Raw genomic sequence first — 17759 nt, 5'->3', positions numbered from 1 at the left:
GTTGAGCTGTTCTGTTAAGAAACTCTTATCTCAGTATTTTTAGTAAAATCTTTTCCTCTTTGGCTGGTCACATTTCTCAGAGAGCTGTCTTCCAATGTCCTGCTTGAGGGAAGGCTGCCAGAGTTCTAGGAGCTGAAGGGGGAAAGTTGTCGACTGGTATTCTTAATATCTGACACTCACTTTACTCCCTTGTTTGCAGCAAAACAGTATTTCCCTCAGCCAGACATAGTGTTTCCCTGGCCTGTTCACACTCTGTCTCTCTCTCTCAAAAATAAATACACAAACCAACCAACCAACCTCTAATACTCTGCCAGGGTAAAGGAGAGGCAGCTGGCTGTTAACACGGAACTGGAAAAGATCTGAGAGGGGACTCCAACTGCACCTTAAGGAGACTTTCAACTAATCCTCTTTTTAATGTTTTAGTTCCATCTTAACCTCCTGCTTTCAGTGATAACTTGATATCTCTAATTCCTAAGCCCTTTGCAGTTCCGCAAACGGGGGTGCTTTAAGGCCTGTACAACTGTTAGTTAGGAAAAGTCTTTCTTAGGGCTGCTAAGTAAAGGCACTCATCTATCAACTTTCTAGTTTCTAAAATGTTGTTGCTGTTGTCTCCTATCTTGTTTTGCCTGTGGGTTTACACATTAAAAAAACTCTTTACTTTTGTTTTAGGGTTTTGGGGTAGTAGTTGAGGTTAAATGTATGTATTCAATGTTCACTTTAACCAGAAGTTACTCTATCTACTTATCTCATCTCCCACCACCTTTCTATACTACACCTGGCAACATTGAAATATTTTTTGATTTTCAAAAACACAGGTGCTTTCCATACTTTTTTCTACTAGCAACTTCGTCTATTTGGAACACTCTCCCTCCCAATCCTTGTCTGACAAGTGCCCTCTGTGACCATCTCCTTCCCACTCTAAACCCAGTAACCCGTAACAGCATTCGTAGCACTTTTTCACACACCTCTATCAGTGCATATTCCACTGTATTACATATACCGGTTTACCTGTGAGTTTTTCCTTCTAGACTGTGAACTCCTTAAGAACCAAAATGATATCTTTATCATCTCAGTATGTCTAGTACCTATTACAGAGACTAGTACATGATAGAAGTCAGTAAATGTCTGGAGGAAGAGAAAGGAGGAGAGGAGTAAAATACATACCCTGCTCAAGCAAAAGATGTATTCTACTGATTAATATACTCTTCTTTTAAAAACTGAAGTACAGTTGACTTACAATATTATGTCAGTTTCACGAACACAGCAAAGTGATACAGTATATATATATATATATTTTTCAGATTCTTTTCCATTATAGGTTATTACAAGATATCGAATATAGCTCCCTGTGCTATACGGTAAATCCTTGTTGTTTATCTATTTTCTATATACTAGTGTGTATCTGCTATCTCATACTCCTTATTTATCCCTCCCCGCTTCCCCTTTGGTAACCCTAAGTTTGTTTTCTATGTCTGTGAGTCTGTTTCTGTTTTGTAAGTAAGTTTATTTGTATTATTTTTTAGATTCCACATATAAGTGATATCATATAGTATTTGTCTTTCTCTGACTTATTTCACTTAGTGAAATTCTGACCTCTCACTGGTCAGAATGGCCATCATCAGAAAGTCTACAAAGGGTGTGGAGAAAAGGGAACCCTCCTACACTACTGGTGGGAATGTAAATTGGTGCAGCCACTACAGAAAATAGTATGGAGGTTCCTTAAAAAACTAAAATACAACTACCAAATGATCCAGCCATCCCACTCCTGGGCATATATCCGGAAGAGATGAAAACTCTAATTTGAAAAGATACACGCACCCCAATGTTCATAGCAGCACTATTTGCAGTAGCCAAGACATGGAAGCAACCTAAGTGTCCGTTAACAGATGAATGGATAAAGATGTGGTGTATATATTCAAGGTCAGAGTGCCAGCATGGTTGAGTAAGGGCCCTCTTGAGGGTTGCAGACTTCTTGTTATATCTTTACATAGTGGAAGGGGCTGGGGAGCTCTGCTGGCTTTCTTGTGAAAGGGCATTAATCTAGTTTGTGATGTCTTTACCTTCATGACCTAATCCCCTCCCAAAAGCCCCACCTCCTAATACCATCACCTTGGGCACTAGGTTTCCAACATATGAATCTGGGAGGACACATTCAGAACACAGCACTTAACAAAATTCTCAAATTTGCTACCTCTTACATAGGACTGGTCATCAGCAGTGCTTGAGTGTCCTTAAAAACTTGTAGATTGGGCTTCCCTGGTGGCGCAGTGGTTGAGAGTCTGCCTGCTGATGCAGGGGACATGGGTTCGTGCCCCGGTCTGGGAGGATCCCGCTTGCCGCGGGGTGGCTGGGCCCGTGAGCTGTGGCCGCTGGGCCTGCGTGTCCGGAGCCTGTGCTCCGCAACGGGAGAGGCCGCAGCGGTGAGAGGCCCGCGTACCGCAAAACAAACAAACAAACAAAAAAAAACCTTGTAGATTGTGGAAAGTTTGGGGTTCCAGAAGATAAGCCATTTTTCTCATACTTTTTTTTTTTTTTTTTGCATTACGTGGGCTCTCCCGTTGCGGAGCACAGGCTCTGGACGCGCAGGCCCAGCAGCCATGGCTCACGGGCCTAGCCGCTCCGCGGCATGTGGGATCTTCCCGGACCGGGGCATGAACCCGTGTCCCCTGCATCGGCAGGCGGACTCTCAACCACTGCGCCACCAGGGAAGCCCCCATTTTTCTCATACTTTTAAACCTCTATGTGGTTTCCTATATTATTCAGAGCCCTTAGCCTAAGATGCCCAATATAAGAATTTATCCAGTAACCAATGGAATATTATAAAAATTTTTTGTTGGTAACTAGAATTTTCAGCCATGACAAAATCTGAGGCTTGACTGTGAAGCCTATCCTTTTTAATAAGGCAGGACCCTTAGCTACTTTTGGAGATACTGACCACTGCCAGTTGAAGTCATACTAAGCCCACTGTTGAGTAGCTTGCTTGCTTACTTACTTACTTACTTACTTACTTACTTATTTATTTATGCAAGACTTTCTCAATGAAAAGAAAGCCACTGATTCACATTCTGGCACAAGTTCCTTACCTTGTCACAGACTACTACTTTGAATAGCACTGTGTTAGACCATCTCATTATATCCTCCATGTATCTTAACTTCTCTTCCATATTTTCCATCTTCTTGTCTCTTTGCTCCACTATGTGTAATTGCTTCAGATCTGCATTCCAGTTCATTACAAGTCTCTCACTGCATTTAGTGTGATGTTTAACCCATTCAATGAGCTTTTTGTAATTATGTACTTATTTCTTTGTTTACTTATTTTACCCAAATAATTTCAAATATATATCAAAATTGAAAGAATTTTACAGTGAACACCTGTATACTAACCACCTAGACTGTCATTAACATTTTACTACGCTTGCTTTATCATTTAGCTATTCATCTACCTATCCTTTAACCCATCTTATTTTTAGTGCATTTCAAAGTAAATCGCAGACGTCAGTTATACTTCCCCCAAGTACTTTAGCATGCATATCATTAGAGGTCAATATTTGTTTATAGGTTCTTCTTTTGCTGTATAATTTACATACAATAAAATGCACAAACCTTAAGTGTTCACTGGGTTTTGACAAATATGCCATAATGTTTTTGAGATATATCTATGTGGTTGCACGTATCATTAGCCTTTTTGTTGTGTCCTCTCCCGTTGCAGAGCACAGGCTCCGGACGCGCAGGCTCAGCGGCCATGGCTCACGGGCCTAGCTACTCCACGGCATGTGAGATCTTTCCAGACCGGGGCACGAACCTGTGTCCCCTGCATTGGCAGGCGGACTCAACCACTGCGCCACCAGGGAAGCCCCTAGCCTGTTTTTTTTTTTTTTTTTTTTATCGCCGATTAGTATTACATTGTACGGATATATGGCAGTTAAAGAAAAAAACATTCTCTGATTGATGGGCACCTGGGCTGATTCTAGTTTTAGGCTATTATGAATAAAGTTCCTATGAATATTTTTGTATAAGTCTTTTTATAGTCATATGTTTTAATTTTTTTAAGGTAAGACCCAGGAGTGAAATTACTGGATCATAGGATAGGTATATGCTTAGTTTTATAAGAATCTCCCAGTCTTTTTTCTAAAGTGATTGTACCAGTTTACATTCTCAACAATAAAACCTGAGAATTCCAAGTACTTTACAACTCTGTCAACATTTGGAATTGCCAGTCTTTCTAATTTTAGCCATACTGGTGGTTATATAGTAGTATCTCATAATGGTTTTCATTTGCATTTCCCAGATGACTGATACTGAGCAGTTCTTCATGTTTTTACTGACCATTCACGTATCTTATTTTGTGAGTGTCTGTTCAAACTGTCCATTTTCAAAAACTGGTTTGGCTTCTCCTTATTAAGTTGTAGGAGTTCTTTATATAAACATGACATCAGTGCTTTGTCACGTTTACATTTTGGGAATATTTTTTTCCTAGTCTTAACTATTCATTTTCTTAATGCTGTCTTCTGTAAAGTGTAAGTTTTAATTTTGATGAAGTACAGTGACCTATTTTTTCTTTTTTGGTTATCCCTTTTTGTCACCTGAGAAACTGTTGCCAGTTATAAAGATTACAAGTCGCAATGAAGATTCAATTAATTATTAAAAAAAAGAGAAACTGTTGCTCATTCCCAAGTCATGACTCTATTCCATGCTTTCCCCTAAAAGCTTTATTGTTTTATATTGTATGTTTATGTCTGTGCTCTACCTCAAGTTAATCCTTGTGTTTGATGTGAGGCAGAGGTATAGGTTCACTTTTTTTCCATATGGATATATTCAGTTATTTCAGCACTATTTGTGGAAAACACTTTCTTCTCCCTATTGGGTTACTTTGGTGCCTTTGTCAAAAATGCCATAAATGCGGGTCTATTTTTGAGTGCTCTTTTCCACGGATCTATTTGATATGTCAGTATCACACTGTCTTGATTACTGTGGATTAACAGTAAGTCTTAAAATCAGGTAGTGTTAAGTCCTCCAAATTTGTTCTTTTTCGAGATTGCTTTGGCCATTCTAAGTCCTCTGCATTTCCACATACATTTTAGAATCATCCTGTCAATTTCTAGAAAAAATTCTGCTGCAGTTTTTATTGGGATTTCATTCAGGCTACAGATTGATTTGTGGAGAACTGACATTGTAACAATATTGGGTTTTCCCTATACTTTGAGTTTTTACTTTACTGATTATATAATCTAAACTTACCTGGCCATTTTTGTTAGTTTCTTGTTATTTGCTTATTTTGTATTCGATCCTTTATTTATTTAAGTATTTTAATTATTATATGTTCATATTGAATAATGCCAATATATAAAGCCTTTGGGAGTCTCAATCTCAATCTGCTGTTGGTTGTTTGTGTTGATACTATTTCATATTGGCTCATTTCTTTGGTATTTGGTCATTTTAAAATTGTGAGTTCATATCTTACTGAATTTTATCTGTGGGAATCCTGACTGCCTAAACTGTGGCTGCACTATTCTAGAAAGGATTTACAATTGCTTCTTCTGGAGGCAAGGGTGAGGGGCATGCCGTTGAAGAGGGATTATTTTATTCCTCTTCCAGTGTCCTACCCTGCTGTAAATAAAGCTCTCAGGTTCAACCAGCTCTCTTTACAGAAGTCGACTTAATTGTGCTCACAAATCTGGTTTCCCTACCTGCTAAGAGCTCAGAATTTGGTCTTTCCTATTTGTCCTTTTCTTGAGAGTAGAGGAGGGGCCTATTATAGATTTCCTTTTCTCCTTGGGAAAAACTATATATCAAAATCATGGGGTATTTTTGTTGTTGTTTCAATTTTCTAAGATCTATTTCTACGTTAGTGAGAGGGTCCCTCATAACATGCAGTTTATTATAATGCTGGAAATGGAGGACTTTACTGGGTTTTTAAATTATAATTTACTGTGAAAAGATCTTAGCTAAGATCTTGACACAAAAATCATAGATCTGCTAAAATGAAAAGAGTTAAGGCCATGATATTTTTGAAGAGATTTGTAGTAATCTCAGTTACAAAAAAACCTAAAATACGATCAGTTATTTGAGATGAGAAGATACATAGGAATAATCTATAATCTCTATAAACAAGTCCTTTAAAAAATTATCTTAGCAGTGAAAGAACCTGATAAACAAAATAACCCCTTGGCAGTACTCATGTTCCATTTAATTTTCCCTTGAGGACAGAAAAGACAGAATAACTTCAAGATCACGAAGAGCAAAAATTACTAAAGTTTCTGAATCACTACCTAAAAATTGGTTCATTTAATGTTTCTATCTTAAAACACCAACACAGATGTTTGGTCTCTCTGCCTTGAAATTCTATGCTTTTGTAAAAAATGTTCAGAATGTCATGTTAAATCCCCACAAGTAACATTGTTGCAACAAGAATATAAATATTAATAAATCCCAAGTTGGTAATAAATAACCCATTAAAATAAGAGTATCACATGTGAACCCATTTATAACTGAAAAGAGCCTCTCTATAATGTTAAACAACAGCACATGCTGGAAGAAAGACAGGATATATTTTAATGTATTTATGAAATAGTGAATTCTAAAATATTAAGTGTTCATCAGTACAGGTGTATCTGGAAACAACACCAAAAAAAATGCAAGTTTTACGCCTAGAATATGATTATTCAAATGAAAAGGAATATTTTTGTAACCCAAGGGTACCTCGCTATTCTATAAGTAATTACTAATTAGTATATGCTAAAATTAAGTTTAGAGAAAGCCTTATAACTTAGTTCTTCAGTTAATTATAGCACATAAAGTACAAATGGAAAAAAGCTCCCTAAATCAGTTTTTGTAGTTTTATCACCAGTTATAGGGAATCAGGAAATTACCTAACTTTATAGCTTCTGGTGACCTTGATCTATTAGTCAAAGTCCTTTGTTCTCTATAATGACAGTACCAAAGTAACTGTAAGAAAGTAACAAAAGTAGCAAAAGACGTGAGATTTTTTAGGGTAAATTTATTATGTCTTATTCTTCTCATAAAGGTTTGATAATTTCCTTCCTACAAAAATGAGAATCATTTTTAAGTTATAAAATATGCTTGTTATATGTTTTATATAACTTAATTATGCTTGTGTGTATGTGTGTGTTTCAAGCAGAGAAAAGTTTAAATGGAAATCAAAACTCTTCTATCTATGCCAGAGATAACCATTATTAAGGATTTAGTGTAAATATCCTTCCAGATTTTTACCATGATATACATACATACATATATGTAATTTTAGGTCAAAAATAGAATTATATCTACTTTATGTAACTTCCTTTTGCCCACCCACCTGGCAATACATAACAGAAGTTTTTTCATATGGGTACATATTATAGAGCTACATATTATAGCTCTACATATTATAGAGCTACCTCTTTCTATTCAGTAACTGAACAGTATTCTGAAGAAGAGTTCTACCATAATTAGATTAATCAAAATGCAAATGGTAAACATTTAGGATGCTTTCAATTTTTGCTATTATAAACTATTACAGCTAGTCTCTCATGCTCTAAAGTAAGAATGTACTTCCAATAAAGGTGAATCATCTATCTTGCCAATTTGCTTAAACAAGATAACATTTTTTTTTTTTTTTTTTGCGGTACGCGGGCCTCTCACTGTTGTGGCCTCTCCCGTTGCGGAGCACAGGCTCCGGATGCGCAGGCTCAGTGGCCATGGCTCACGGGCCCAGCCACTCCGCGGCATATGGGATCCTCCCGGACCGGGGCACGAACCCGCATCCCCTGCATCGGCAGGCGGACTCTCAACCACTGCGCCACCAGGGAGGCCCAAGATTACATTTTTGATGCTAGATTTTAAGTTAGAATTTCTGAGAAAGGTATCACTTGAAATGGGTTTTAAAAGATAAATATGCCCGGGCTTCCCTGGTGGCACAGTGGTTGAGAGTCCGCCTGCCGATGCAGGGGACACGCGTTTGTGCCCTGGTCCGGGAGGATCCCACATGCCGCGGAGCGGCTAGGCCTGTGAGCCATGACCGCTGAGCCTGCGCATCCGGAGCCTGTGCTCCGCAACGGGAGAGGCCACAATAGTGAGAGGCCCACGTACCGCAAAAAAAAAAAAAAAAAGATAAATATGCCCTGCAAAAAAAGTAACAGTAGTACCCTAAGACATTAATGTGTATAAGTTATAAGATTATAAATAATAACGATACAATTAACACCCATATACATAGTTTAAGAAATAGAGTATTACCATTACCTTTGAAGATCTCTATGTTCATGTCCTTCCTCTCTGTCTCCTGGAGGTAATTTTCTTTAATATTTTGCTTATTATCCCTTAATTTTCTTTTTCCCCAGATTTATTGAGGTACATTTGACAGATAAAATTGTAGTATACAATGTGATGATTTAATATATGTACACATTGCTTTTCTTTTTAGTTTTAACACATATATTCTATCCCTAACTTAAATATCTCTAAATAATATATTACATGCTTTGAATTTTGTATGAATGAAAGCATATTGTAATTGAATTGCCTCTTTATTTTTGCACAAAATTATTTTCTTTAAGATTCATCCACATTGTTCCTTATAGCTGCAATTCATTCATTATCTCTGCTAAATAATATTCTAACATAAGAAAATAGCACAATTTATCTATACATTCATTCTACTGCTGGTTGGCATATGAGTTGTTTCCAGTTTCCTTCTATTTCAAACAATGTTCCTATGAACACTTTTTGCATATCTCTTGGTGTATGTGGGTAAGATCTCCTCTAAGAGTGGAATCACTGGGTCATAGAATATGTTCATATTCAGCTTTACAAGAAAATCTTTGTACCATTTTACACCCTAACAAGCAGAGTTTACATGCTCCATTTGTTCGATAACTTCACCAATACTTAATATTATCCAATTATACAATTATTACAAAACAGTGAATGTAAAATGCTATCTCACTGTGGTTTTAATTTACATTTCTCCAGTTATTGACATAGATCATCTTTTTTAAAAATGTCATTTTATTTATACACTAATTATCCAAGTGGATTTCCTTTTCTCTGGGATACTTTAAGTCTCTTGCCCATTTAAAATTTGGGTTGTCTTTTTCTTATCGATTTGTACGAGTTTTTATAATCTGAGTACTAATCAGTTGGTAGTCATATGCTCTGCAAACATCTCTCACTCTGAAGTTTACATTTTCATTCTCTTTATGGTATTTTTTGATGAACAGAAGTTCTAATTTTAATGTAGTCAAATTTACCGATCTTTTCTTTCTAACTGAGGTAAAAGTGGTATATAACAATATTTTAAGATTGGCACTATTTTTTACCGTGTTTAACAAATCTTTCCCTCCCCCAAAGTCATAAGGCTATGTCATTTATTCTCTTTGAAAGACTATATAGGTTGGCTTTTCATATTTAAGTATTAATATTTAATCCACATAAAACTGATTTTAGTGTATAGTGTGAGGTATCGGTACATTTTTCCTGTACATGGTTCATTATGTGTACATGGTCACCCAACTGTCCCAGTACTAGTTATTGAATGTTTTACCTCTTTGTCATTAATCTGAAACACCAACTCTGTCATAAATCACATTTCCAAACATGTGTACATCTGTTTATAAACTCTAAATTCTGCTCTACTGGCCAATTTGTTTATGATTGTGCCACACACTGTCTTAATTACTACAGTCTTAAACTAATTAAAAAATTTCTTAAGTGTTATTGAGGTATAACTGACAAATAAAATGGTAAGATATTTAAAGTGTGCACTGAGGTGATTTGATATATGTATACATCGTGAAAGGATTCCCACAACTCAGTTAAATGACACCTCTCCTCACATATTTATCTGTCTTTTTTTTTTTTGGTGAAAACATTTAAGTTCAACTCTTTTAGCAATTTCAGTTATATAATAAAGTGTTACCAATTGTAGTCCCCATGTTGTACCTTAGATCCTCAGGCCTTATTCATCTTATAGCTAAAAGTTTGTACCATTTATCGACCTCTCCCTATTTCTTCCACCTCTCAGCCCCTGGCAACCATTTTCTACTCTGTTTCTAAGAGTCTGACCTTTTTTTTTTTTTTTAAGGTTCCACATATAATACCATGCAGTATTTGTCTTTCTCTGTCTGGCTTATTTCACTTGGCAGAATGCCTTCAGGGTTCATCCACGTTATTGCAAGTGGTAGAATTTCCTTCTTTCTCATGGCTGAATAATATTCCACTGTATTGTGTATATATACCACATCTTCTTTATCCATGTATACACTGATGGACATTTAGGTTATTTCCACATCTTGGCTATTGTGACTAATGCTGCAGTGAACATGGGAGTGCAAATACTTCTTCAATAGCCTGTTTTCATTTCTTTTGGATATACCCAGAGTGGAAATGCTGGATCATATGGTATGGTTCTATTTTTAATTTTTTGAGGAATCTCCATACTATTTTTTATAGTGGCTACACCAATTTACATTCCTACTGACAGTGCACAAGGGTTCCTTTTTCTCCATATCCTTGCCAATACTTATTATCCCCTGTGTCTCTGATAATAGCCTTTCTAACAGATGTGAGGTGGTATCTCGTTATGATTTTGATTTGCATTTTCCTGATGATTAGTGACATGGAGCACATTTTCACTTACCTTTTGGCCATTTGTGTGTCTTCTTTTAAACTAATTTTTGATACGTGACAAGGCCAATTCCCAGGCTTTGCCGTTTGTTTTAGGAGTATGTTGGTAATTCTCAGACTTTTGCTCTTTCTGTTGGGATTCTGACAGGAATTGCAGTAACTCTATAGATTATTTTGGGGAGAACTGATATCTTTATAATACTGAGTCTTCCAATCCATGAACATGGTATATCTTTCCATTTCTTTAGGCCTTCTTTCATCCACAAATGTTATTATTAATTATACCCTGTAATTCTCACTTTCCAATCTACCAGAATTTAACATGCATTTTACTCAGTTTCTCTGGAGTCCCACAGATAGTCTTTGAAATCCTAATATTTATTTAATCACATTTTTCTCTTTGTGCAAAAAGTTTAAGAAAGAATTTTTGCATCACCTACAAAGAATACGATGCCAATGTCACAGGGACAGGATAGGGAAATCAGATTATTTGCTTCTCCTAAACTATGTCCTCATTATTGTGTGGGAAGTTTATCTCTGTAAGATAATACACATATGTTGAAGCCAACTGGAAATATTTTTTTTGTGCTTTACCCACACAAAGTACTTAGTAAACTCTTAACTGAGTAATTCATTTATCATTTGGATTACCCCACCATTCATTGCCCTCTGCTTTAATAGTACAACTGAAAACTGACTGAAAAGGGCTGACATGAATACAGACATTATATAATATATAACTGAATGTTTTAAAGATGACTTTTCATTTTCAGAAAGCGTACTTATAGAACTAGTAAAATAACCTAATATTTTTCAAGAAAAAACAAAGAAAGAATAAAAAACTCTTAATATTTATGCCAAGTAATACATAAGTGTTTCTGACAGAAATGGTATGGATATTGGCTCTTCATCCTATTAGGTGCAGAAGGCTCAAGAACCTGATATATTGGTAATTACTGAATCGCCTGGAAAAATAAAGAGTATTCTCAAATAAGAAGGATAATTTGAAAGAACTAAAAGTTACCTGTAGAGTACAGTTCATCATCCTTATTATGTAGTCGAACTGTTGATGGTCTAATATTGCCCGGTTTTGCTGAACATGTAAACCCAGCTCATCAGTGAGACACTGTCTTGCTGCCTTTCCTTTAAGGGCTCTCAGTGCAGCAGGAAGGGTCTGAGGACAAGAGAGGAAGACATGAACAAAAGGTACCACTGTAAAAAAAGTAACTTTCAATCATGCTGAAAACTCACGTGTATCCTATAAACCATTTAACAGAGTTATTAGTAGAATTAAACTGCTAGAAAAGAGGTGATGTACTGTTAAGGACAACTGTAAACAGATGGATTTATAGTGATTCTTTTATTTGTAAGGCAGCATGAAAATAAGTAGGACTAGTTTATGTGATACATTTAGAAAACATTAAACTTCATAAAAAAAACTCATCAAAATTGTGGTCACCAAAATAACTGTTGCTTCAGATTATGAGTCAAAACCACAGACACTTAGACACGTTCTTGCAATAACTGGTCACATCTCCATGGCAAGAATAGAAGGAAAAATTAAAATGACAAGAATCATGGGTGATTTTATACTTTTAAAGTGATTAGCAACTTAATCACTACTCAGTTTTAATTTATGACTGTAAAATTCTGCAATCTCTTCTTATTTCAAAAGCATAATTAAGAAGGAAAAAAACTCAGAGCAACAAACAGAAATCTCTAGGTGTATATACTAAAACTCTTTTACTTCATCACCCACAAGAATGCCTCTTCCATTTCACCTTTAGAGCTGAATTAATTTACTTTACATAAAGTAATAATTTAACTTTGAAAACCTAAAATGAGAACAAAGGGGCAAATAAGAAGGAAGGGAAGAAGACTGAGAGTAGGGGGACCTAATATTGTTACAACGGGTACAGGAAACAGGCTGTGAAAGCTGAAAGCAAGAGAAGCAAAAGAAAGCCTGTAACACTTCAACCATAAGAAAAAAATGGATACCAAAAAAACTCAAAATATAAAGAGGCTTGAGGTCATTTAGTGCAAGGGTAAAAACTTCATTTTACATGTTTTACTAGCCCCTTGTAATAAATGTTCAGAATTATGACGAGTCACTAAGGAAAGGTTACATATGTTTAGTATGCTTTATTAAAGAAGGCAAGAAAATGTGCTTTAACAAGGCATATTTAAATGAATAACACAATTTTTATAATTCATTACTTTGTCTAACTAGATTCTTTGTAATAAATAAAATTATATTTTAGATGTTAAGTTTCTAAGTAATATGCCAAAATAGAATTAATGAACAATGTTTAAAAGTTCCAGGGGGGGAAAATGACTATCAATACTTCCCTGGTTGCCATATAATTAGGCTTGGCTAAGATTTTAAATCTTAGACACTGTTCATTTAAAATGATCAAAACAATGAAAGGATACTTTATAAGGAAAAGGGATTGAATCAGAGGAGCGGTCAGTAGGCAAGCTAAACATAGAAATCTGAAAGGGATGTGATGAATGCTTACTTGGGAAAGATGGCATTTTATTACCTTTTCAGTCTCCAGTGTTTTATTTTCAAATATGAATGAGATGCAGTTTCTAACAACTTCCAATCTCTGTGCACTGTTGAAAACTGTTGTCACCTTATCCATTATTGAAACTAGTAAAGGAGTATAAGGAAAACACAAATTAAACTCCTTCAGCAATTACAAAAGGGGAATATTACAGTTTATGACTCTGTTTACATGACCAAGACTTAAGCGTTTTTTCCCCCTTGTTACATGACACTGAAAGTATTTCATTTCCTCACTTTGATTACATTTTTAGGTTGTGAAGTGGCAGGCTAGTCAATGGGTTATTTAGGATAATTTCACAGGATAGATTCTAACACTGTACTTAACTCTTAGGCAAATTAATTCATATTTACATTGCTCAGTAAAATTTTATTAAGCAAAGGTAATAATTTTTCCTTTAATTGTAAACAAACAGATAAAAAATATTTTGGGTACAAGATCCTGACAAAAATAGCTAACACTCATATGTAAGAGGACTGACTACTAACAGAAAAAGAAGTTGATATTTCTAACATATTACCAAAGAAAAACCACATACCACAAAAAATTAGGTTCTACAAATCTGAGTACAGGTGACCGGAAGAAGCACTGCACACAAAGAGAAAAGATCATGGCCAAAGAATCGCTATAAAAATGTGGGAGAGTCACTTCTCAGTTCTGTGAACTTAGTACCTGTCAACTATACAAGGTTGGATAATTCTAGTGTACTACATAGGCTTAAATTACTTAAAATAAATTTAACTATTAAAAGAATATTAGAAAGATATAAATTAAAGCAGTATTTGTCAAATAAAAAGTATAATTTCACAAAGAACTATACTATATAATTTGTACAAATGAGGCAGTATCAATAATTCTTAAGCCTTATATTTTATGGCTGCTCTTACCTAACACGAAAGACCACCATATCTTACTCTTAGCATTCCTTTCATTTCATCAATACGAAACTTTATATCCTTCAAATAATTTTTTAAACTTTTAAAAATCTTGAAATAATTATAAGCTTACAAAAAGTTGCAAATTAGTACAGAGAAGATCCATGCACTTATCACCTTCCCCCATGGTGATATCTTACATAACTATAGTGCTTTATCAGAATCAGGAAATCAATCTTACTTGGTTTTTACTATAGTTTTCTTGAAATCACTTAAAATCATGTAAGATTAACATTAATGACCATGACTGTAAAATAGATTATTTCATATGACTTTTCTGTCTGAAATGTGCATTCTTAATTTTGCTTCCCACACGTGTAGGTCAATGGCATAGACTGAAATTGAAATTGATCTACATTTAGAGAAGAAAACTTCTTAGTCTCCAAATAAGACCACATGCTTTATTGAGAGAGTAACATCTTTAACCTATGTTTATAAAATTTTAATTCTAAAATCTCTGTAGCAGCATTTTAAATTTTCTTTAGGATGAACCATTAAAAACCCCACATTTTCTTATAATGAATCTGTTTACCATCTGGGAATTATTATTTTCCTTTGGAGACTATGACTTAGTTCATTCCCAGAAGAAAGTTCTTCACTTAGAGTTACTGATGTATCAGGCATTGGCCAAATCCCCAGTTGTGGCATTCTCATACTAGCTTTCTAACATTTGATAACAACTCTGGTTTATGGGTATTTGACCTTCCAGGGCTTCCTTCCCAAGGCTTTGGCTTTCAAATGCTATTTCTAGCATTTGAAATAGCATTTGAATAGTGTTCATCATCACTCTGGCCCCTCTGAGGAATAGCTGGTAACTAATTAACCTCTCAAAATGTGAATGGCTCTTAAAGTGGCAGAGCAATTCTACATTCATATTAAATGGGTATCATGTAAAATGAAACATTCATACCTTTTAATTTTAATACAAGGGAAATCCTAATTCTGATCAAGTCAAATGAACCAGAAACTTGGACAGAGGTCCCTGTATTCGTCTTTCACTCATTCATTCATCATTTGTTCGTTTGTTCATTCATTCATTCATTCTGGTTTTACAGGAAGTGCATGCAGGGACAAATACTGAGCCATGTGTAACTCTCTCACTGACTACAATGACTACATTCCATATGCATCTAAAAAAAGAACTTGATGCTGATTGAAAATGAAGAAAGTAAAGAGATTATACAAAACCAATATTGAGACAAGGCTACAATTCAAGCAAATTAAAATTTAAACCAACTTCTAATCTGTTCATGTGGGTATTTAAAGAAAGCATTCAACTAGCTCATAGATATTAAAGTTAAATGACCAAACCCTTCAAAAAATAACTACCCTAACATGTCTACTTCTCCTCCATTCTCTTCTCTATGTGAAAGTACAATCAACACTTAAGTAAAAGCTGTTAATACTTAGGGAAATGATAACAAATTAACATTATTAAGTAAATAATAAGTAATATTAACATTACTATATAACATAAATGTTAAGATACATAAATTATTAACATTACAACATAAACATAAATAATTAATAAATAATTAAACAACATATAAAGATATAAAAATGGCCAATAAGCACATGAGAAGATACTCTACATTAGTAGATGTGGAGAAACCAGAATGCCCATACATTGCTGGTAGGAATGTAAAAGAGTGTGGTTGTTTTGGAAAATAGCCTGGCAGTTCCTCAAAACATTAAACACAGGCTTATCATATAACCCAACAATTCCACTCCTAGATATATACCTGAGAGAACTGAAAACATATGTCCACACAAAAACTTACACATGAATGCTCACAGCAGCACTATTATTAGTAGCCAAAAAGTAGAAACAACCCAAATGTCTATCAACTGATATATGGATAACAAAACGTGATACATACCCATACAATGGAATATTATTCAGCCACAAAAAGCAATGAAGTACTATATATGCTACATGGATGAACCTTGAAAATATTATGCTACATGAAAGAAGCCAATCACAAAAGATCACATGTTGTACAATTCCATTTATATAAAATATCCAGAATAGGCAAATCTATAAAGACAGGAAGTAGATTACCGCCTAAAGCTGGGGAAGGAGTGGTTTTGGGGGTGGGGTGGGGAGTAACTGCTAATGGGTATGGGTGTTTCTATTTGGAGGAATGAAAATGTCTGAAATTAGACAGTGAAAATGCACTCTGTGAAGATACTTAAAACCACTGAATTGCACACTTTTTTCTTGGCTGCGTTGGGTCTTTGCTGCTGTGTGCAGGCTTTCTCTAGTTGTGGTGAGCAGGGGCTACTCTTTGTTGTGGTGCGCAGGCTTCTCATTGTGGTGGCTTCTCTTGTTGCTGAACACGGGCTCTAGGCATGTGGGCTTCAGTAGTTGTGGCACATGGGCTCAGTAGTTGTGGCACATGGGCTCAGTAGTTGTGGCTCACGGGATCTAGAGCGCAGGCTCAGTAGTTGTGGCGCACAGGCTTAGTTGCTCCGCGGCATGTGGGATCTTCCCAGACCAGGGCTCGAACCCGTGTCCCCTGCATTGGCAGGCGGATTCTTAACCACTGCGCCACCAGGGAAATCCTGAATTGCACACTATAAATGGGTGAATTTTATGGTATGTGAATTACATCTCAATATAACGGTTTTTAAAAAAGAGAAGATTCCACAGTGGGAGCAGTTAGGCTAATGGTTACCCTGTGAGGGGCACTGAATGGAAAAGTGCTTCTAGGTATTGATAGCGCTGATTCTGGTTACACGAATTTGTTCACTTTGTGAAAACTCATCAAGCCGTGCACTTCTGTTTTTGCATCTTATATCTTAATAAAAGGTTTATATTTTTCCTTTTAAGATTTATTTATTATTTATTTTTGGTTGCATCGGGTCTTAGTGGCAGCACATGGGATCTTCATTAAGGCATGCAGGATCTTTCAATGCAGTGCGCAGGCTCTTTGTTGCAGTGCACGGGCTTCTCTCTAATTGTGGCATTCAGATTCTCTCTCTAGTTGTGGCACACAGGCTCCAGGGTGCATGGGCTCTGTAGTTGTGGCGCAGGGGTTCCAGAGCGCGTGGGCTCTGTAGTTTGCGGCACTTGGGCTCTCTCATTGAGGCACGTGAGCTCAGTAGTTGTGGCACGCGGGCTTAGCTGCCCCGTGACATGTTGGATCCCAGTTCTGCGACCAGGGATCGAACCCATGTCCTCTGCATTAGAAGGTGGATTCTTTACCACTGGACCACCAGGGAAGTCCTCAAAAGGTTTAGTTTTAAAACAAATAAATGGACAAATACATACCAACAGGTGGACCTGCGGGCACAACACATTTCTTTTCCACTCTTGAAGCAGGAGGTGCATTCTGGTTCTTGGCAAGATTTTCCTGTATTAATTCCTGTACCCGAGTTTCATTAATCTTTGGGAAAGGAAGAATATGAACTCGCAAGTGGGATCCTTCTGTTGGACGTGGAACTTTCTGAAACGCCATATGAGGGTTTGGATTTTCCTGCGATATCAAACATACGTAAAATGATTCCAAAGTTAAAAGAACAATGGCAGATTGTCAGCCAGAAAGACAGAAACTGAAATCAGAGAGGTGAGACATTGTACATACATTCAAATATATGCCATAAAATATAGAGTATTAGAATCTTACTTCTT

At 36.0% G+C, this 17759-nt stretch overlaps 1 protein-coding gene across 6 annotated transcripts in view; it reads right to left on the bottom strand.

Annotated features, from left to right (window-relative positions):
- The window catches only part of SBF2 (SET binding factor 2), a 469332-nt gene that overhangs the window by 171782 nt on the left and 279791 nt on the right, over positions 1–17759 (bottom strand). For all 6 annotated transcript variants that reach the window (XM_081239230.1, XM_081239229.1, XM_081239231.1 and 3 more), the window contains 3 exons: positions 17400–17604; positions 13167–13276; positions 11648–11797 (listed from right to left, as the gene is read on the bottom strand). In XM_081239230.1, the coding sequence (XP_081095356.1) occupies positions 11648–11797; positions 13167–13276; positions 17400–17604 (465 nt within the window). The remainder of the gene's footprint in view (positions 1–11647; positions 11798–13166; positions 13277–17399; positions 17605–17759) is intronic.

The sequence above is a fragment of the Mesoplodon bidens genome (assembly GCF_964165515.1).
Source record: "Mesoplodon bidens genome assembly, chromosome: 7".
Classification (NCBI taxonomy): Eukaryota; Metazoa; Chordata; class Mammalia; order Artiodactyla; family Ziphiidae; genus Mesoplodon; species Mesoplodon bidens.
The sequence above is the reverse complement of the archived record's forward strand: the minus strand, read 5'-3'. Positions and strand labels throughout refer to the sequence as shown.